General features: G+C 44.7%; 1 protein-coding gene across 4 annotated transcripts in view; it reads left to right on the top strand.

The window, feature by feature from the left end:
- PHC2 (polyhomeotic homolog 2) overlaps positions 1–23,643 on the top strand; it is a 72,580-nt gene that overhangs the window by 43,332 nt on the left and 5,605 nt on the right. For 3 of the 4 annotated variants that reach the window (XM_056543671.1, XM_056543670.1, XM_056543669.1), the window contains exons 9-14: positions 277–412; positions 9,309–9,517; positions 9,685–9,711; positions 10,795–10,930; positions 11,690–11,804; positions 21,876–22,032. In XM_056543671.1, the coding sequence (XP_056399646.1) occupies positions 277–412; positions 9,309–9,517; positions 9,685–9,711; positions 10,795–10,930; positions 11,690–11,804; positions 21,876–22,032 (780 nt within the window). Of the gene's footprint in view, positions 1–276; positions 413–4,808; positions 5,694–9,308; positions 9,518–9,684; positions 9,712–10,794; positions 10,931–11,689; positions 11,805–21,875; positions 22,033–23,643 lie in introns of those variants that run through there. The other variant, XM_056543672.1, reaches the window with a different exon arrangement.

Raw genomic sequence — 23,643 nt, 5'->3', positions numbered from 1 at the left:
TTGTCCTGTACCTCAGACAGTTAGCTGTTGCACTGATACATTGTTACAAATCCTCAGCTGACATAAGTAATAGTTTCATGGTGTCCTGCGCAGGCGTCTGATTTACATGGAGCCGCTGTCAGGGGGGCCCCAAGATGGCGGACAGTTTATCCAGAGTCCCTGGGGCTGCACCATGTGGCATGCATCCTCCTGCCTGTGGGGGTGCTGTGTTATACATTTCCTTACATGGCAGCCGCCTCCTCATCTGCGCCTCTTATTTGCTCCTTCGTCTTGCAGAACCATGCCGCAGCAGAGACCCTCTATAAACACAGCTCAACCATCAGTCCTTCTCTGGTGAAAGTGCAGCCGCCAGTGCCGGTTCATGCAGCCGCCGTGTCCATCACCAGAGCCCCAAACCCTTACCAGGCACATGGTGAGTACTAAAAATCTCCTCATATCTGGATAATAATCTCCTATGTTTAAAGAGGACCTCAAGGTGTTTTTTTTTTTTTTTTTGCTTATATCATAAACACTCACCATCATTAGTCCTACAGCGCCATCTGTTTCATTCCAGCACAACTGCATCCATAGTGTTTCATTACTATAACTCATGTCATGTGATCACAAGCTGGACCCACACAGTGTTTAATGTGTGGTCAGTCCTGGGTCAGCTGACCTGGTGAACTATAGGATGACATAATCAACTTTTAGATCCTTTCTAGCTGTTCACAGACCCATTTCCTCCTGTGCTCCATCTGTATACTGCTGCTGCTATGTCTATGGGATCAGGATATTTAGTAGGTATATACCTCCCCTCCAGCTCTTTCTGTATACTGCTGCTGCTGTCTCTATGGCATTATAATGTATAGTAGTTATACTCCTACCCACTAGCTCTATCTGTATACTGATGCTATCTCTGTGGGGTCAATACACCTCTCCTCCAGTTCTATCTACAGTGGGGGGAAAAAGTATTTAGTCAGCCACCAATTGGTCAAGTTCTCCCCCTTATAAAGATGAGACGCTGTAATTTTCATCATAGGTTATAACCTCAACTATGAGAGACAGAATGAGAAAAAAAATCCATAAAATCACATTGTCTGATTTTTAAAGAATTTATTTGCAAATTATGGTGGAAAATAAGTATTTAGTCACCTACAAACAAGTAAGATTTCTGTCTCTCACAGACCTGTAACTTCTTCTATAAGAGTCTCCTCTGTCCTCCACTCGTTACCTGTATTAATGGCTCCTGTTTGAACCTGTTATCAGTATAAAAGACACCTGTCCACAACCTTACACAGTCACACTCCAAACTCCACTATGGCCAAGACCAAAGAGCTGTCGAAGGACACCAGAAACAAAATTGTAGACCTGCACCAGGCTGGGAAGACTGAATCTGCAATAGGCAAGCAGCTTGGTGTGAAGAAATCAACTGTGGGAGCAAATATTAGAAAATGGAAGACATACAAGACCACTGATAATCTCCCTCGATCTGGGGCTCCAAGCAAGATCTCGCCCCATGGTGTCAAAATGATTACAAGTATGGTGAGCAAAAATCCCAGAACCACACGGGGATCCTAGTGAATGACCTGCAGAAAGCTGGGACCAAAGTAACAAAGGCTACCATCAGTAACACACTATGCCGCCAGGGACTCAAATCATGAAGTGCCAGACGTGTCCCCCTGCTTAAGCCAGTACATGTCCGGGCCCGTCTGAAGTTTGCTAGAGAGTATTTGGATGATCCAGAAGAGGATTGGGAGAATGTCATATGGTCAGATGAAACCAAAGTAGAACTTTTAGATAAAAATTCAACTCGTCTGTTTGGAGGAGAAAGAATGCTGAGTTGCATCCAAAGAACACCATACCTACTGTGAAGCATGGGAGTGGAAACATCATGCTTTGGGGCTGTTTTTCTGCTAAGGTACCAGGACAACTGATCTGTGTAAAGGAAAGAATGAAGGGGCCATGTATCGTGAGATTTTGAGTGAAAACCTCCTTCCATCAGCAAGGGCATTGAAGAGGAAATGTGTCTGGGTCTTTCAGCATGACAATGATCCTAAACACACCACCTGTGCAATGAAGGAGTGGCTTTGTAAGAAGTATTTCAAGGTCCTGGAGTGGCCTAGCCAGTCTCCAGATCTCAACCCCATAGAAAACCTTTGGAGGGAGTTGAATTCCGTTTTGCCCAGCAACAGCCCCAAAACATCACTGCTCTAGAGGAGATCTGCATGGAGGAATGGGCCAAAATACCAGCAACAGTGTGTGAGAACCTTGTGAAGACAGAAAACATGTGACCTCTGTCATTGCCAACAAAGGGATATAACAAAGTATTGAGATGAACTTTTGTTATAGACCAAATACTAATACTTTTGTAGGGTCTTTATTGTTAAGTTTCGAGCGATGGTTCAGTGATGAGCAGAAAACACAGATGTGATCAGCAAGGCAGCTAAAAGCAGGAGCAGGTGGAAGGCGCACATTATACGGCAAGCGGCGACCACCACAACCCCCCCCCCCCCCATTCTGCACTTAGGATGCGGCCACAGAAAGCTCTCATGAAATAATCATCAGACACAGGGGACACGGCTGCCCGCACACGCCTCGTACATACAGAATGAATGTGCGCTGCCATTACTATGTATGAAACCGCGGCAGGGAGCAGAGCCGCCGCCACCGCCAGAAATGTAAGATATGGATGTCTACTCCCCCCCCCCCCCCCCACCTGTCTGCCGCAGGCTGCGAATGTCTGAACTCCATCTCCTGTCTGATCAGGCTGCTTAGTGCTTTACACTTCAGCTCTGCTTCTTTAGGCTCCGCTCAGTGTCTCCAGCACAGTCTGCAGTGGTCTGAGCCATGTGACTGAAGACATCACATGACCTTATCTTCTGGGGCTCCTGAAGACGTCTCCTCTAGGCCCGGTACAGGGGAGACATGTTACATGTCTTGCAGGTGGAGCAGGTTGTGTTGTCTGCATTTCTTTGTTCACCTGTTCCACAGATTTGTTGGTATCTTTGCTCCTGGACCACAGATGACCCTGTGTGTAATGGGTGACCCTGTGTGATCAGTGTGACCCGCTTTAGGGGTGTATACTGCATCTCCCTGCATATATGATCACTGTGACCTGCTTTAGGGGTGTATACTGCGTCTCCCTGTATATACGATCAGTGTGACCCACTTTAGTGGTGTGTACTGAGTCTCCCTGTATATACGATCAGTGTGACCCATTTTGGGGTGTATACTGCATCTTCCTGTATATGCGATCACTGTGACTCGCTTTAGGGGTGTATACTGCGTCTCCTTGTATGTATTATCAGTGTAACCCATTTTGGGGTGTGTACTGCGTCGCCCTGTATGTACGAACACTGTGAACCATTTTGGGGTGTATACTGCGTCTCCTTGTATGTATGATTACTGTGACCCGCTTTAGGGGTGTTTACTGCATCTCCCTGCATTTGCGATCTGTGTGACCCATTTTGGGGTGTGTGTACTGCGTCTCCCTGTATGTATGATCAGTGTGACCCACTTTCAGGTTTGTATTCTGGATCTCCCTGTATGTATGATCACTATGACCCATTTTGGGGTGTGTGTACTGCGTCTCCCTGTATATAAAATCACCGTGACCCGCTTTAGGGGTGTATACTGCGTCTCCCTGCATGTATGATCAGTGTGACCCATTTTGGGGTGTATACTGCGTCTCCCTGCATGTATGATCAGTGTGACCCATTTTGGGGTGTATACTGGGTCTCCCTGCATGTATGATCAGTGTGACCCATTTTGTGGTGTATACTGCATCTCCCAGTATGTACGATCACTGTGACCCATTTTGGGGTATGTACTGCGTCTCCCTGCATGTATGATCACTGTGACCCGCTTTAGGGATGTGTACTGGGTCTCCCTGTATTGTGATCAGTATGACCCATTTTGGGGTGTATACTGGGTCTCCCAGTATATACGATCACTGTGACCCGCTTTAGAGGTGTGTACTGTGTCTCCCTGTATGTACGATCAGTGTGACCCGTTTTGGGGTGTATACTGGGTCTCCCTGTAGTTGTGATCAGTGTGACCCGTTTTGGGGTGTGTACAGACACTGTTGCTCTGGGGCAGACAGCTGGCCTCCTGGTTTCGCAGCTGCTGTGGAGTCCAGTCCCCCCCTCCTCCTCCCACTTGTTTTCCTTCCTCGCCCCCTCCTGCCTCCGCTGCCTGTGGGATTGGAGGAGGCGGAGGGAAGTGCGGGCGATGGGCCGACTCACAAAGGGCTGAGCCTCTCATTCATTGTCTGAGCGTGGAGCGAGGGGCCGTGTGTGGACAATGTGGAGCTGAACAACAGGAGTCCTAGGCCCGGACCAGCACTTTCCTGAGCAGCTCAAACTCCTCCGGGCCCGGGTCGTAACAAAGAGCCAGCGTCTGCCCTACAGAACTACTACTCCAGAGACTCCCAGCCTGCGTCCCAACAGGGAATACAACTCCCAGCATCCCCCATGGAGGGAGCAACTCCTAACCTCCCCCACTGAGGACACAACTCCCAGCCTCCTCTATAGAGGACACAACTCCCAGCCTCCCCAACTGAGGATACAACTCCCAGCCTCCTCTATAGAGGATACAACTCCCAGCCTCCCCAACTGAGGATACAACTCCCAGCCTCCCCAACTGAGGATACAACTCCCAGCCTCCTCTATAGAGGATACAACTCCCAGCCTCCCCAACTGAGAATACAACTCCCAGCCTCCTCTATAGAGGATACAACTCCCAGCCTCCTCTATAGAGGATACAACTCCCAGCCTCCTCTATAGAGGATACAACTCCCAGCCTCCTCTATAGAGGATACAACTCCCAGCCTCCTCTATAGAGGATACAACTCCCAGCCTCCTCTATAGAGGTTACAACTCCCAGCCTCCCCAACTGAGGATACAACTCCCAGTCTCTTCCACTGAGGATACAACTCCCAGCCTCCTCTATAGAGGATACAACTCCCAGCCTCCCACACTGAAGATACAACTCCCAGCCTCCCACACTGAAGATACAACTCCCAGCCTCCTCCACAGACGATACAACTCCCAGCCTCCTCCACAGACGATACAACTCCCAGCCTCCTCCACAGACGATACAACTCCCAGCCTCCTCCACAGACGATACAACTCCCAGCCTCCTCCACAGACGATACAACTCCCAGCCTCCTCCACAGACGATACAACTTCCAGCCTCCCCCACTGACGATACAACTCCCAACATGCTCCCCAATAGAGGACGTATCTCCCAGCCTCCCCACTGAGGATACAACTCTCAGCCTGTGCCCCAACAGAGAATACAACTCTCAGCCTCCCCCACTGAGGATACAACTCTCAGCCTCCCCATAGAGGATACAACTCTCAGCCTCCCCATAGAGGATACAACTCCCAGTTGCTCCCCAGAGGGACACAACTCCCAGCCTCCTCGACGGAGGATACAACTTTTAGCTCACTCCTCAACAGGAGCTACAACTCCCAACCTCCACAACAGAAAATCTGATTCTTAGCCTGTTCTCCAACAGAACATACATCTCCCAGCCCCCCCTGTAGAGGATTCCACATCCAGCTAACCCCCCCTTGGGGTCACTTATCAGAGGGCAGTAGTAGTGCGGGTGTCCAGGTATGGTGGCACTTGTGGAGCGGGGCCCATTGTGTGATGTTTCCTCGACAAGTCCATATTTGTGGAGAAGCTGCTGACCACAGAGTCACCTGCAGGTAGGTGTCCGCAACCGTTATGTGGCGTAAATGTGGGGACTCAGTGGTAGATTTGTAGGGTCCCAATTATGCCTGTAGATCCGTGTTTCCCAACCAATGTCCCTTTAGTTGTTGCAAAACCACAACTCCCAGCATGCCCGGACAGCCGAAGGGCATGCTGGGAGTTGTAGTTTTGCAACAGCTGGAGGTGCACTGGTTAGGAAACACTGCTGTAGATGTCCTGAGCTGCCCCTGAACTTGTTTACGGCAACTTTGTATTTAGATTTTTCAAGTTCAATTTCCAAGATCCCTGCTTGCTGTCAGTGAATGAGATCATTCTTGTTTGCATCCAGAGTCAGGACTTTAGACTGATACATTGTAACAAACTGTCAGGTCAGCAGTGAGAGATTTGCGATGCCTCAGTGGTTATATGCCGCTGAATATTGTCTACAGTGATACATTGTAACAAACCTTCAGCTCTGCCAACAGGACTAGGTCAAGGCAGGTTTTCTGCCCCTGAGTTTGAACAAGAAGTTTGCCGTTCACCGACAGTAAGCAGAGATGTGGCCAGGTGGTGTCTGGAGGGGGTGCACTTAGGGCAGGAGGTGTCTGGAGGGGCATGCTTAGGGCAGGAGGTGTCTGGAGGGGCATGCTTAGGGCAGGAGGTGTCTGGAGGGGCATGCTTAGGGCAGGAGGTGTCTGGAGGGGGCGCACTTAGGGCAGGAGGTGTTTGGGGGGGCACACTTAGGGCAGGAGGTGTTTGGGGGGGCACACTTAGGGCAGGAGGTGTCTGGAGGGGGCGCACTTAGGGCAGGAGGTGTTTGGAGGGGGCACACTTAGGGGAGGAGGTGTCTGGAGGGGGGCGCACTTAGGGCAGGAGGTGTTTGGGGGGGCGCACTTAGGGCAGGAGGTGTCTGGAGGGGGTGCCCTTAGGGCAGGAGGTGTCTGGAGGGGGCGCCCTTAGGGCAGGAGGTGTCTGGAGGGGGCGCCCTTAGGGCAGGAGGTGTCTGGAGGGGGCGCCCTTAGGGCAGGTGGTGTCTGGGGGGGGGCGCGCTTAGGGCAGGCGGTGTCTAGAGGGGCGCGCTTAGGGCAGGCGGTGTCTGGAGGGGGCACACTTAGGGCAGCAAGTGTCTTGAGGGGCGCACTTAGGGCAGGCAGTGTCTGGAGGGGCGCACTTAGGGCAAGCGGTGTCTGGAGGGGGCACGCTTAGGGCAGGCAGTGTCTGGAGGGGGCACGCTTAGGGCAGGTGGTGTCTGGAGGTGGCACGCTTAGGGCAGGCGGTGTCTGGAGGGGATGTGCTTAGGGCAGGCGGTGTCTGGAGGGGGTGTGCTTATAGGCCAGGTGGTGTCAGGATGGATGCGCTTAGGGAAGTCGCTGTTTGGAGGGGGTGTGCTTATAGGCCAGGCGGTGTCAGGATGGGTGCGCTTAGGGAAGTCGCTGTTTGGAGGGGGTGTGCTTATAGGCCAGGCGGTGTCAGGATGGGTGCGCTTAGGGAAGTCGCTGTTTGAAGGGGGCGTGCTAAGGGCAGACAGTGTCTGGAGGGGGCATGCTAAAGGCAGGCGGCATCTGAAAAGGGTGCGTTAAGGGCAGGCTGTGTCTGGAAAGGGTGCGCTAAGGGCAGGCAACATTTGGAGTAGGTGCTCTAGGGTGGTGTCTGGAGTAGGGCGTGCTATGGGTAGGCGGTGTGTGACATATGGCGCCCTAAGGGCAGGCGGTGTGTGGAGGGAGGGCGCTAAGGGCAGGCGGTGTGTGGAGTAAGGTGCCCTAAGGGCAGGCGGTGTGTGGAGTAAGGTGCCCTAAGGGCAGGCGGTGTGTGGAGTAAGGTGCCCTAAGGGCAGGCGGTGTGTGGAGTAAGGTGCCCTAAGGGAAGGCGGTGTGTGGAGTAAGGTGCCCTAAGGGCAGGCGGTGTGTGGAGTAAGGTGCCCTAAGGGCAGGCGGTGTGTGGAGTAAGGTGCCCTAAGGGCAGGCGGTGTGTGGAGTAAGGTGCCCTAAGGGAAGGCGGTGTGTGGAGTAAGGTGCCCTAAGGGCAGGCGGTGTGTGGAGTAAGGTGCCCTAAGGGCAGGCGGTGTGTGGAGTAAGGTGCCCTAAGGGCAGGGGGTGTGTGGAGTAAAGTGCCCTAAGGGCAGGCGGTGTCTGGACATTTAATGGCCAGAATTGTTTAGGACGTTGTGGTTTGCAGGATGGAATAGTATGGATCTCTGCGCTGTTCATCTCATCATATACCATGTGGTGTATATATATATTATTATTTTTTTGCTACCAAGTGTCGTCCATCACAGCTATATGTCGGGAGCCCCCCAGTGTATACGTCAGAGGACCACTGCTTAGGTGGGAGCCCAATGACTTTGTGACTGCACTGGGTTACATTAGGTGCCTTTAATAATAAACATTTACTTCTGATACAACATCTGAACCCACTACCCAAATCCCTTGGGTTACCTGTCCCTGTTGAAGCAGTGTCGTCCCGGTGACGTCACATTCACCATCATGTGAGCCATGTACATACAATACACGTGGAGGCTCCGCAACGTCTCGTGCTCTCTGTTGTCCCATTATAGCTCTTATTGTGTCCACACGAATTCCGGTGCCAATTGGGTGGATAATGGGGCTGATGGTATTGTGAAGTGGCACTGGCGGTGACCTGCCCGTAAACCACTGGTGAATGAGAGAATCAGATGTGCTCCGTTTAGTTGTATCTACGTAGATTACAGATGAAGTCTTTCCTAGTTGAGGGATGGAGGGTTTGGGGGGGGTTCCCTACACTATAAATTCTCAGGAGATCTCGTTTTGAGGTCCATACAACCAGATCCCCCACAGGTCAGTGGGTTCAGTGTTGGCACAGAAGGGCAGATCGTGATGGTTGTCTATATCAAGCAACCGTATGTGTCCCGGAACGTCTTATGCACAAGATGATGGGCAGATCTTCTACAAGCTGGTTTAGGGTTCACACCTGATGCGACTGTGTCCCGGAACGTCTTATGTGCTCAACATGACGGGCAGATCTTCTACTGACCTGGACATAGGTGGGAATATAACTGGTTATGTGGTTCACACCTGATACCGACTGTGTCCCGGAACGTCTTATGCACACCATGACGGGCAGATCTTCTACAAGCTGGTTTAGGGTTCACACCTGATGTCGACTGTGTCCCGGAACGTCTTATGCACACGATGACGGGCAGATCTTCTGGTTCCCACCCGAGAACAGACTGTGCCGAGGCTCCCGTCCTTGTAGAAAGTTATCTGGTCTTACAGTCACAAGTAGGCAGGTTCACCATGAGGGCCGGCCATAGGTAGGTGGGATCAGCATAGGGCCGGTCACAGATAGGTGGGATCAGCATTAGGGCCGGCCGCAGGTAGGTGGGATCAGCCCAAGGGACGGTCACGAACAGGCGGAGTAAGTATGGAGCTTTCCACTCTGAGCTCTCACAACATTCCCAGCTCGGTTTTATGTTTTCTCAGTTTGTAAGTTCTGGGATGTGTCCTTCTCGTGGCCGGATTGCTGCGCACGCTGTGTACACCGCCGTCTACCTATTTCTATTGTATGTACAGTCGTTGTCCTCGGAGAGTTGGTTTCGTATCAGTGTATCGGGGTCTCTCATGCTGCGCCCCTCTTTTTGTCTTCCCCCTCTACAGAGTCCGCTCACACAGGCGTGCCAGGCTCTGACTCTTGCCCTCCACTGGACATGACATCGGGAAATGGTTCATCGCCCATTCCTGCCGCCGCCACCGGCAACACCCCTCAGAACGGTGAGAACAAACCGCCGCAGGCCGTGGTCAAACCGCAGATCCTCACCCATGTCATCGAAGGCTTCGTGATCCAAGAGGGAGCCCAGCCGTTCCCGGTATGATGTCTTCTGTCATGTGATGTGATTGTGACCTGTAATCTATAGATGGCGGGGGGGATAGTAGTCCTGAGGGCGGAGCTTCTCCACCCCGCACACTGTATATGTTATATTATACTCATTGTCCTCCAGATGATTACATATCGCTGATCTTTTTGCTTTTGCAGTCACACAGGAGCAGAGTTGTCCTCGAGGTGAGTGTGCGCTCACATTTACATTGCATTGCTGTGTGGGGGTCTTGTTATGGGGGTGGGGGGGGGTACCACCCCAAAAATGACTGGATTGTATGTGCTTCTTGTGTGGGAGTCTCATTCACTCATTTTGGTCCTTTTTGTTTTATAACATCATACATGTGAATCAGTGAACTGAGAACAGCTGCGGTCTTGTTACAGTGTATAACCCAAGTCTCCAAACTGTGGACCTCCAGCTGTTGCAAAACTACAACTCCCAGAATGCTGGGAATTGTAGTTTGCAACAGCTAGCGATCACCACTTTACACCAAAGGTCTCCATACTGTGGACCTCCAGATGGTGCAATACTACAACACCCAGCATGCCCGGACAGCCGTTGTATGCTCCACAGTTGTGTAGTTATTTTCTGCCAGACCACAGTGCTCTCTGCTGACACCTCTGTCCATGTCAGGAACTGTCCTGAGCAGGAGAGGTTTGCTATGGTGATTTGCTTCTACTCTGGACAGTTCTTGACATGGACAGAGGTGTCAGCAGAGAGCACTGTGGTCAGACTGGAAAGAACTACACAACTTCCTGTGGAGCATACAGCAGCTGATAAGTACTGGAAGGATTAAGATTTTTATATAGAAGTAACTTACAAATCTGTATAACTTTCTGTCACCAGTTGATTTAAAAAAAAAAAAAAAAAAAAAAATCCACTAGAGTACCCCTTTAACTCAGGCATGCGCTGATACACTGTAGCAAGCCAATTGGTTGTATGAGCAGGACCGGGCCAGACAGGGCTTAGCCATATGCATGTTCACTGACTGGAAGCAGAGTCGCTATAGTCTTGATGATTAGTTCGGGGTGTTGTACACGGTCTATTCAGCTCCCAGCACAGAGGGAAGCCCCGCAGCAGCAGCCGCCCATCACTCTGTGTTCTCTTGGGTTCCCCGTGTATTCTCCAGCGTTGACTCCAGACCTGGCACATGGCAGACGCCCGCTGTGGTCGCCCGCTGTGCCCGTTGTTAGTCACCGCTTCATAAAAGAGAATATAGGGACGTAACACAGTAACCTCCTATAACTGCAGCTGCTCTTATGTGACAGGTGGGGCGCTCTACTCTGCTCGTGAGCTCAAAGGAGAAGCATCCGCAAGGACCAGCGCCGGAGAAACAGCCCCAACCGGACGCCAACGCGGCCAACACGACAACCGACTCCGAGATGGAGGAGACCTTCAGAGCAGGTGATAGGCCCAGGAGATGATCGTCTAGACCAACATTTCCCAACCAGGGTGCCTCCAGCTGTTGCAAAGCTACAACTCCCAGCATGCCTGGACAGCCCAAGGCTACTACCCAGCTCTCCTAGACTCCTGAATGACCCATCAGACTGGACCCTGATTTTGTAGTGCAGTGTTTCCCAACCAGCAGGCCTCCAGCTGTTGCAAAACTACAACTCCCAGCATGCCTGGACAGCCAAAGGCTACTACCCAGCTCTCCTAGACTCCTGAATGGCCCATCAGACTGGACCTTGATTTTGTAGTGCAGTGTTTCCCAACATGCAGGCCTCCAGCTGTTGCAAAACTACAACTTCCAGCATGCCCAGACAGCCGAAGGCTGTCCGGGCATGCTGGGAGTTGTAGTTTCTGCAACAGCTGGAGGCACTCTGGTTGGGAAACACTGGTCTACACCAATGTTTCCCAACCAGGGTGCCTCCAGCTGTTGCAGAACTACAACTCTCACCTGTAGTTTTGCAACAGCTGGAGGCACCCTGTTTGATCTCCTATATAGAGGAGCCGATATAAAGGGGCAGTGACCCAAAGTACAAAACAGTGTTTCCCAACCAGTGTGCCTCCAGCTGTTTCAAAACTATAACTCCCGGCCGGGCATGCTGGGAGTTGTAGTTTTGTGACAGCTGGAGGCACCCTGGTTGGGAGCTGCAGTCCTAACCCATCCGTGGGGAGGACAAAGACTCATTTTGTTTTTGTTTTTTTTTTCTTTTTCAGCCTCCAAAAATGAAAGTGATCCCCCTAAACTAAAGTGCGAGCTCTGCGGCCGAGTGGACTTGGAGTACAAATTTAAACGTTCGAAGCGGTTCTGTTCTATGGCGTGCGCAAAAAGGTGACCAATAATTTTATGGAGGGAGGGAGGGAGGGGTGTATACAGTGTATGGGACATATAGGAGAGGTGTATATATTATACAGTGTATGGGACATATAGGAGAGGTGTGTATATATTATACAGTGTATGGGGCATATAGGAGAGGTGTGTATACATTATACAGTGTATGGGGCATATAGGAGAGGTGTGTATATATTATACAGTGTATGGGGCATATAGGAGAGGTGTGTATACATTATACAGTGTATGGGACATATAGGAGAGGTGTGTGTATATATTATACAGTGTATGGGGCATATAGGAGAGGTGTGTGTATATATTATACAGTGTATGGGGCATAAAGGAGAGGTGTATATATTATACAGTGTATGGGGCATATAGGAGAGGTGTGTATATATTATACAGTGTATGGGACATATAGGAGAGGTGTATATATTATACAGTGTATGGGACATATAGGAGAGGTGTGTATACATTATACAGTGTATGGGACATATAGGAGAGGTGTGTATACATTATACAGTGTATGGGACATATAGGAGAGGTGTATATATTATACAGTGTATGGGACATATAGGAGAGGTGTGTATATATTATACAGTGTATGGGACATATAGGAGAGGTGTGTATACATTATACAGTGTATGGGACATATAGGAGAGGTGTGTATACATTATACAGTGTATGGGACATATAGGAGAGGTGTATATATTATACAGTGTATGGGGCATATAGGAGAGGTGTATATATTATACAGTGTATGGGACATATAGGAGAGGTGTGTATATATTATACAGTGTATGGGACATATAGGAGAGGTGTGTATATATTATACAGTGTATGGGGCATATAGGAGAGGTGTGTATATATTATACAGTGTATGGGACATATAGGAGAGGTGTGTATATATTATACAGTGTATGGGGCATATAGGAGAGGTGTGTATATATTATACAGTGTATGGGGCATATAGGAGAGGTGTGTATACATTATACAGTGTATGGGGCATATAGGAGAGGTGTATATATTATACAGTGTATGGGACATATAGGAGAGGTGTATATATTATACAGTGTATGGGGTATATAGGAGAGGTGTGTATACATTATACAGTGTATGGGGCATATAGGAGAGAGGTGTATATATTATACAGTGTATGGGACATATAGGAGAGGTGTGTATTATACAGTGTATGGGACATATAGGAGAGGTGTGTGTATATATTATACAGTGTATGGGGCATATAGGAGAGGTGTATATATTATAGTGTATGGGACATATAGGAGAGGTGTATATATTATACAGTGTATGGGGCATATAGGAGAGGTGTGTATATATTATACAGTGTATGGGGCATATAGGAGAGAGGTGTATATATTATACAGTGTATGGGACATATAGGAGAGAGGTGTATATATTATAGTGTATGGGACATATAGGAGAGGTGTATATATTATACAGTGTATGGGACATATAGGAGAGGTGTATATATTATACAGTGTATGGGACATAGGAGAGGTGTATATATTATACAGTGTATGGGACATATAGGAGAGGTGTATATATTATACAGTGTATGGGACATATAGGAGAGGTGTGTATACATTATACAGTGTATGGGACATATAGGAGAGGTGTGTATATATTATACAGTGTATGGGACATATAGGAGAGGTGTATATATTATACAGTGTATGGGACATATAGGAGAGGTGTGTATATATTATACAGTGTATGGGACATATAGGAGAGGTGTATACATTATACAGTGTATGGGGCATATAGGAGAGGTGTGTATATATTATACAGTGTATGGGACATATAGGAGAGGTGTGTATATATTATACAGTGTATGGGACATATAGGAGAGATGTGTATATATTATACAGTGTATGGGACATATAGGAGAGGTGTGTATATATTATACAGTGTATGGGGCATATAGGAGAGGTGTGTATATATTATACAGTGTATGGGACATATAGGAGAGATGTGTATATATTATACAGTGTATGGGACATATAGGAGAGGTGTGTATATATTATACAGTGTATGGGGCATATAGGAGAGGTGTGTATATATTATACAGTGTATGGGACATATAGGAGAGGTGTGTATTATACAGTGTATGGGGCATATAGGAGAGGTGTATATATTATAGTGTATGGGACATATAGGAGAGGTGTATATATTATACAGTGTATGGGGCATATAGGAGAGGTGTGTATATATTATACAGTGTATGGGACATATAGGAGAGAGGTGTATATATTATACAGTGTATGGGACATATAGGAGAGGTGTGTATACATTATACAGTGTATGGGGCATATAGGAGAGGTGTGTATACATTATACAGTGTATGGGACATATAGGAGAGGTGTGTATATATTATACAGTGTATGGGACATATAGGAGAGGTGTGTATACATTATACAGTGTATGGGACATATAGGAGAGGTGTGTATATATTATACAGTGTATGGGACATATAGGAGAGGTGTGTATATATTATACAGTGTATGGGACATATAGGAGAGGTGTGTATATATTATACAGTGTATGGGACATATAGGAGAGGTGTATATATTATACAGTGTATGGGACATATAGGAGAGGTGTGTATACATTATACAGTGTATGGGACATATAGGAGAGGTGTGTATACATTATACAGTGTATGGGACATATAGGAGAGGTGTGTATATATTATACAGTGTATGGGGCATATAGGAGAGGTGTGTATATATTATACAGTGTATGGGACATATAGGAGAGGTGTGTATACATTATACAGTGTATGGGGTATATAGGAGAGGTGTGTATATATTATACAGTGTATGGGACATATAGGAGAGGTGTATATATTATACAGTGTATGGGCATATAGGAGAGGTGTGTATATATTATACAGTGTATGGGACATATAGGAGAGGTGTGTATATATTATACAGTGTATGGGACATATAGGAGAGGTGTGTATATATTATACAGTGTATGGGACATATAGGAGAGGTGTGTATATATTATACAGTGTATGGGGCATATAGGAGAGGTGTGTGTATATTATACAGTGTATGGGGCATATAGGAGAGGTGTATATATTATACAGTGTATGGGGTATATAGGAGAGGTGTGTATATATTATACAGTGTATGGGGCATATAGGAGAGGTGTATATATTATACAGTGTATGGGACATATAGGAGAGGTGTGTATATATTATACAGTGTATGGGACATATAGGAGAGGTGTGTATATATTATACAGTGTATGGGACATATAGGAGAGGTGTGTATATATTATACAGTGTATGGGACATATAGGAGAGGTGTGTATATATTATACAGTGTATGGGACATATAGGAGAGGTGTGTATATATTATACAGTGTATGGGACATATAGGAGAGGTGTGTGTATATATTATACAGTGTATGGGGCATATAGGAGAGGTGTGTGTATATATTATACAGTGTATGGGACATATAGGAGAGGTGTATATATTATACAGTGTATGGGGTATATAGGAGAGGTGTGTATACATTATACAGTGTATGGGGCATATAGGAGAGAGGTGTATATATTATACAGTGTATGGGACATATAGGAGAGGTGTGTATTATACAGTGTATGGGACATATAGAAGAGGTGTGTGTATATATTATACAGTGTATGGGGCATATAGGAGAGGTGTATATATTATACAGTGTATGGGACATATAGGAGAGGTGTGTATACATTATACAGTGTATGGGGTATATAGGAGAGGTGTGTATACATTATACAGTGTATGGGGCATATAGGAGAGAGGTGTATATATTATACAGTGTATGGGACATATAGGAGAGGTGTGTATTATACAGTGTATGGGACATATAGAAGAGGTGTGTGTATATATTATACAGTGTATGGGGCATATAGGAGAGGTGTATATATTATACAGTGTATGGGACATATAGGAGAGGTGTATATATTATACAGTGTATGGGGCATATAGGAGAGGTGTGTATATATTATACAGTGTATGGGGCATATAGGAGAGAGGTGTATATATTATACAGTGTATGGGACATATAGGAGAGAGGTGTATATATTATACAGTGTATGGGACATATAGGAGAGGTGTGTATATATTATACAGTGTATGGGACATATAGGAGAGGTGTATATATTATACAGTGTATGGGACATATAGGAGAGGTGTGTATACATTATACAGTGTATGGGACATATAGGAGAGGTGTGTATATATTATACAGTGTATGGGGCATATAGGAGAGGTGTGTATATATTATACAGTGTATGGGACATATAGGAGAGGTGTGTATACATTATACAGTGTATGGGACATATAGGAGAGGTGTGTATATATTATACAGTGTATGGGACATATAGGAGAGATGTGTATATATTATACAGTGTATGGGACATATAGGAGAGGTGTGTATATATTATACAGTGTATGGGGCATATAGGAGAGGTGTGTATATATTATACAGTGTATGGGACATATAGGAGAGGTGTATATATTATACAGTGTATGGGACATATAGGAGAGGTGTGTATACATTATACAGTGTATGGGGCATATAGGAGAGGTGTATATATTATACAGTGTATGGGACATATAGGAGAGGTGTGTATACATTATACAGTGTATGGGGCATATAGGAGAGGTGTGTATATATTATACAGTGTATGGGACATATAGGAGAGATGTGTATACATTATACAGTGTATGGGACATATAGGAGAGGTGTATATATTATACAGTGTATGGGGCATATAGGAGAGATGTGTATACATTATACAGTGTATGGGACATATAGGAGAGGTGTATATATTATACAGTGTATGGGACATATAGGAGAGGTGTGTATATATTATACAGTGTATGGGGCATATAGGAGAGGTGTGTATATATTATACAGTGTATGGGACATATAGGAGAGATGTGTATATATTATACAGTGTATGGGACATATAGGAGAGGTGTGTATATATTATACAGTGTATGGGGCATATAGGAGAGGTGTGTATATATTATACAGTGTATGGGACATATAGGAGAGGTGTGTATTATACAGTGTATGGGGCATATAGGAGAGGTGTATATATTATAGTGTATGGGACATATAGGAGAGGTGTATATATTATACAGTGTATGGGGCATATAGGAGAGGTGTGTATATATTATACAGTGTATGGGACATATAGGAGAGAGGTGTATATATTATACAGTGTATGGGACATATAGGAGAGGTGTGTATACATTATACAGTGTATGGGGCATATAGGAGAGGTGTGTATACATTATACAGTGTATGGGACATATAGGAGAGGTGTGTATATATTATACAGTGTATGGGACATATAGGAGAGGTGTGTATACATTATACAGTGTATGGGACATATAGGAGAGGTGTGTATATATTATACAGTGTATGGGACATATAGGAGAGGTGTGTATATATTATACAGTGTATGGGACATATAGGAGAGGTGTGTATATATTATACAGTGTATGGGACATATAGGAGAGGTGTATATATTATACAGTGTATGGGACATATAGGAGAGGTGTGTATACATTATACAGTGTATGGGACATATAGGAGAGGTGTGTATACATTATACAGTGTATGGGACATATAGGAGAGGTGTGTATATATTATACAGTGTATGGGGCATATAGGAGAGGTGTGTATATATTATACAGTGTATGGGACATATAGGAGAGGTGTGTATACATTATACAGTGTATGGGGTATATAGGAGAGGTGTGTATATATTATACAGTGTATGGGACATATAGGAGAGGTGTATATATTATACAGTGTATGGGCATATAGGAGAGGTGTGTATATATTATACAGTGTATGGGACATATAGGAGAGGTGTGTATATATTATACAGTGTATGGGACATATAGGAGAGGTGTGTATATATTATACAGTGTATGGGACATATAGGAGAGGTGTGTATATATTATACAGTGTATGGGGCATATAGGAGAGGTGTGTGTATATTATACAGTGTATGGGGCATATAGGAGAGGTGTATATATTATACAGTGTATGGGGTATATAGGAGAGGTGTGTATATATTATACAGTGTATGGGGCATATAGGAGAGGTGTATATATTATACAGTGTATGGGACATATAGGAGAGGTGTGTATATATTATACAGTGTATGGGACATATAGGAGAGGTGTGTATATATTATACAGTGTATGGGACATATAGGAGAGGTGTGTATATATTATACAGTGTATGGGACATATAGGAGAGGTGTGTATATATTATACAGTGTATGGGACATATAGGAGAGGTGTGTATATATTATACAGTGTATGGGACATATAGGAGAGGTGTGTGTATATATTATACAGTGTATGGGGCATATAGGAGAGGTGTGTGTATATATTATACAGTGTATGGGACATATAGGAGAGGTGTATATATTATACAGTGTATGGGGTATATAGGAGAGGTGTGTATACATTATACAGTGTATGGGGCATATAGGAGAGAGGTGTATATATTATACAGTGTATGGGACATATAGGAGAGGTGTGTATTATACAGTGTATGGGACATATAGAAGAGGTGTGTGTATATATTATACAGTGTATGGGGCATATAGGAGAGGTGTATATATTATACAGTGTATGGGACATATAGGAGAGGTGTGTATACATTATACAGTGTATGGGGTATATAGGAGAGGTGTGTATACATTATACAGTGTATGGGGCATATAGGAGAGAGGTGTATATATTATACAGTGTATGGGACATATAGGAGAGGTGTGTATTATACAGTGTATGGGACATATAGAAGAGGTGTGTGTATATATTATACAGTGTATGGGGCATATAGGAGAGGTGTATATATTATACAGTGTATGGGACATATAGGAGAGGTGTATATATTATACAGTGTATGGGGCATATAGGAGAGGTGTGTATATATTATACAGTGTATGGGGCATATAGGAGAGAGGTGTATATATTATACAGTGTATGGGACATATAGGAGAGAGGTGTATATATTATACAGTGTATGGGACATATAGGAGAGGTGTGTATATATTATACAGTGTATGGGACATATAGGAGAGGTGTATATATTATACAGTGTATGGGACATATAGGAGAGGTGTGTATACATTATACAGTGTATGGGACATATAGGAGAGGTGTGTATATATTATACAGTGTATGGGGCATATAGGAGAGGTGTGTATATATTATACAGTGTATGGGACATATAGGAGAGGTGTGTATACATTATACAGTGTATGGGACATATAGGAGAGGTGTGTATATATTATACAGTGTATGGGACATATAGGAGAGATGTGTATATATTATACAGTGTATGGGACATATAGGAGAGGTGTGTATATATTATACAGTGTATGGGGCATATAGGAGAGGTGTGTATATATTATACAGTGTATGGGACATATAGGAGAGGTGTATATATTATACAGTGTATGGGACATATAGGAGAGGTGTGTATACATTATACAGTGTATGGGGCATATAGGAGAGGTGTATATATTATACAGTGTATGGGACATATAGGAGAGGTGTGTATACATTATACAGTGTATGGGGCATATAGGAGAGGTGTGTATATATTATACAGTGTATGGGACATATAGGAGAGATGTGTATACATTATACAGTGTATGGGACATATAGGAGAGGTGTATATATTATACAGTGTATGGGGCATATAGGAGAGATGTGTATACATTATACAGTGTATGGGACATATAGGAGAGGTGTATATATTATACAGTGTATGGGACATATAGGAGAGGTGTGTATATATTATACAGTGTATGGGGTATATAGGAGAGGTGTGTATATATTATACAGTGTATGGGACATATAGGAGAGGTGTGTATATATTATACAGTGTATGGGGCATATAGGAGAGGTGTGTATATATTATACAGTGTATGGGGCATATAGGAGAGGTGTGTATATATTATACAGTGTATGGGACATAAAGGAGAGGTGTGTATATATTATACAGTGTATGGGGCATATAGGAGAGGTGTGTATATATTATACAGTGTATGGGACATAAAGGAGAGGTGTGTATATATTATACAGTGTATGGGGCATATAGGAGAGGTGTGTATATATTATACAGTGTATGGGACATATAGGAGAGGTGTGTATACATTATACAGTGTATGGGACATATAGGAGAGGTGTATATATTATACAGTGTATGGGACATATAGGAGAGGTGTGTATATATTATACAGTGTATGGGGTATATAGGAGATGTGTATATATTATACAGTGTATGGGACATATAGGAGAGGTGTATATATTATACAGTGTATGGGACATATAGGAGAGGTGTGTATATATTATACAGTGTATGGGGCATATAGGAGAGGTGTGTATATATTATACAGTGTATGGGACATATAGGAGAGGTGTGTATATATTATACAGTGTATGGGACATATAGGAGAGGTGTGTATATATTATACAGTGTATGGGGCATATAGGAGAGGTGTGTATATATTATACAGTGTATGGGGCATATAGGAGAGGTGTGTATATATTATACAGTGTATGGGACATATAGGAGAGGTGTATATATTATACAGTGTATGGGACATATAGGAGAGGTGTGTATATATTATACAGTGTATGGGGTATATAGGAGATGTGTATATATTATACAGTGTATGGGACATATAGGAGAGGTGTGTATACATTATACAGTGTATGGGGCATATAGGAGAGGTGTGTATATATTATACAGTGTATGGGGCATATAGGAGAGGTGTATATATTATACAGTGTATGGGGCATATAGGAGAGGTGTGTATATATTATACAGTGTATGGGGCATATAGGAGAGGTGTATATATTATACAGTGTATGGGGCATATAGGAGAGGTGTATATATTATACAGTGTATGGGGCATATAGGAGAGGTGTGTATACATTATACAGTGTATGGGACATATAGGAGAGATGTGTATACATTATACAGTGTATGGGGCATATAGGAGAGGTGTGTATATATTATACAGTGTATGGGGCATATAGAAGAGGTGTGTATATATTATACAGTGTATGGGGCATATAGGAGAGGTGTATACATTATACAGTGTATGGGGCATATAGGAGAGGTGTGTATACATTATACAGTGTATGGGGCATATAGGAGAGGTGTATACATTATACAGTGTATGGGGCATATAGGAGAGGTGTGTATATATTATACAGTGTATGGGACATATAGGAGAGGTGTGTATATATTATACAGTGTATGGGCATATAGGAGAGGTGTGTATATATTATACAGTGTATGGGACATATAGGAGAGGTGTGTATATATTATACAGTGTATGGGACATATAGGAGAGGTGTGTATATATTATACAGTGTATGGGGCATATAGGAGGTGTATATATTATACAGTGTATGGGGCATATAGGAGAGGTGTGTATATATTATACAGTGTATGGGGCATATAGGAGAGGTGTGTATATATTATACAGTGTATGGGACATATAGGAGAGGTGTGTATACATTATACAGTGTATGGGGCATATAGGAGAGGTGTGTATATATTATACAGTGTATGGGGCATATAGGAGAGGTGTGTATACATTATACAGTGTATGGGACATATAGGAGAGGTGTGTATATATTATACAGTGTATGGGGCATATAGGAGAGGTGTGTATATATTATACAGTGTATGGGGCATATAGGAGAGGTGTGTATATATTATACAGTGTATGGGGCATATAGGAGAGGTGTGTATATATTATACAGTGTATGGGACATATAGGAGAGGTGTGTATATATTATACAGTGTATGGGACATATAGGAGAAGTGTGTATATATTATACAGTGTATGGGGTATATAGGAGAGGTGTGTATACATTGTACAGAGGGCCTGAGGTGTATAGATGGGGTGTGTATGCTTTGTATAGCTTTAGGGAATATAGGAGGGAGGTGTGTATACTTTATACATGTTGTGGGGTGTATAACGCTGCCCCTCTGATCCTCCAGGTATAACGTGGGCTGCACTAAGCGCGTTGGCCTTTTTCATCCGGATCGCAGCAAGGTACAGAAACCCGCAGTAGTAGTAGTAGCTGCCGCCAAACCCCTGCGGCGGAGATCACGGAAGAATACCGCGCAGAGTCCCAGCGCAGAGGACACGATGCAGGTACAGTCCTCAGCGGGTCTAAGTCTGCAGGAGAATAGATATAACACGTGGGTCCTGCACCTCTTCATAGATTAGTACTAGAAATAAGGGGGCGCACTCACCCCACCCGTCTGTGAGCCCACACTCCATAATCATCAGGGACTATCTACAGCAGACAAGGACTGTCTCCATAAACCAATAACACTCATGGTGGCAGTGATGGCGGTGCACTTGCTCACACCTTCTGCGGTAATATCAGCCCACACGGAAACGATCACCTGTTGCAGGTCTTGCCACACAGTAGATGGAAGTCCTAACATGATCTAAGGACCCCAAAGATGTCTATAGGATAATGATCTGGGGACTGTGAAGGTGCATTGTCCTGCTGACAGTCTTGATTCTGCCATAGACCAAACGGCTGCCATAACTCTACTGTCCAAAGGTCCATCCACAGGTATCGGGTATGAGAAGAAGAGCTCAACGAATAATGATTGTGCCAAATCCCCCAACACTTAGATCCATCTGACCAGGCCATGTTTCTCTATATAGATCTGGATCCATCTGACCAGGCCATGTTTCTCTATAGAGATCTGGATCCATCTGACCAGGCCATGTTTCTCTATAGAGATCTGGATCCATCTGACCAGGCCATGTTTCTCTATAGAGATCTGGATCCATCTGACCAGGTCATGTTTCTCTATAGAGATCTGGATCCATCTAACCAGGACATGTTTCTCCACAGAGATCTGGATCCATCTCACCAGGACATGTTTCTCTATATAGATCTGGAACCATCTGACCAGATCATGTTTCTCTATATAGATCTGGAACCATCTGACCAGGCCATGTCCCTCTATAGAGATCTGGATCCATCTGACCAGGTCATGTTTCTCTATAGAGATCTGGGTCCATCTGACCAGGACATGTTTCTCTATAGAGATCTGGATCCATCTGACCAGGTCATGTTTCTCTATAGAGATCTGGATCCATCTGACCAGGCCATGTCCCTCTATAGAGATCTGGATCCATCTGACCGGGCCATGTTTCTCTATAGATATCTGGATCCATCTGACCAGGCCATGTTTCTCTATAGTGATCTGAATTCATCTGACCAGGCCATGTTTCTCTGTAGAGATCTGGATCCATCTGACCAGGTCATGTTTCTATATATAGATCTGGATCCATCTGACCAGGACATTTTTCTCTATAGAGATCTGGATCCATCTGACCAGGACATGTTTCTCTATAGAGATCTGGATCCATCTGACCAGGCCATGTTTCTCTATAGAGATCTGGACCCATCTGACCAGGACATGTTTCTCTATAGAGATCTGGATCCATCTGATCAGGACATGTTTCTCTATAGAGATCTGGAGCCATCTGACCAGGTCACGTTTCTCTATAGAGATCTGGATCCATCTGACCAGGCCACGTTTCTCTATAGAGATCTGGATCCATCTGACCAGGCCACGTTTCTCTATAGAGATCTGGATCCATCTGACCAGGCCATGTTTCTCTATAGAGATCTGGATCCATCTGACCAGGCCATGTTTCTCTATAGAGATCTGGATCCATCTGACCAGGCCATGTTTCTCTATAGAGATCTGGATCCATCTGACCAGGCCATGTTTC

Source organism: Hyla sarda, chromosome 10, assembly GCF_029499605.1.
Source record: "Hyla sarda isolate aHylSar1 chromosome 10, aHylSar1.hap1, whole genome shotgun sequence".
In the NCBI taxonomy this organism is placed as follows: Eukaryota; Metazoa; Chordata; class Amphibia; order Anura; family Hylidae; genus Hyla; species Hyla sarda.
The sequence above is the reverse complement of the archived record's forward strand: the minus strand, read 5'-3'. Positions and strand labels throughout refer to the sequence as shown.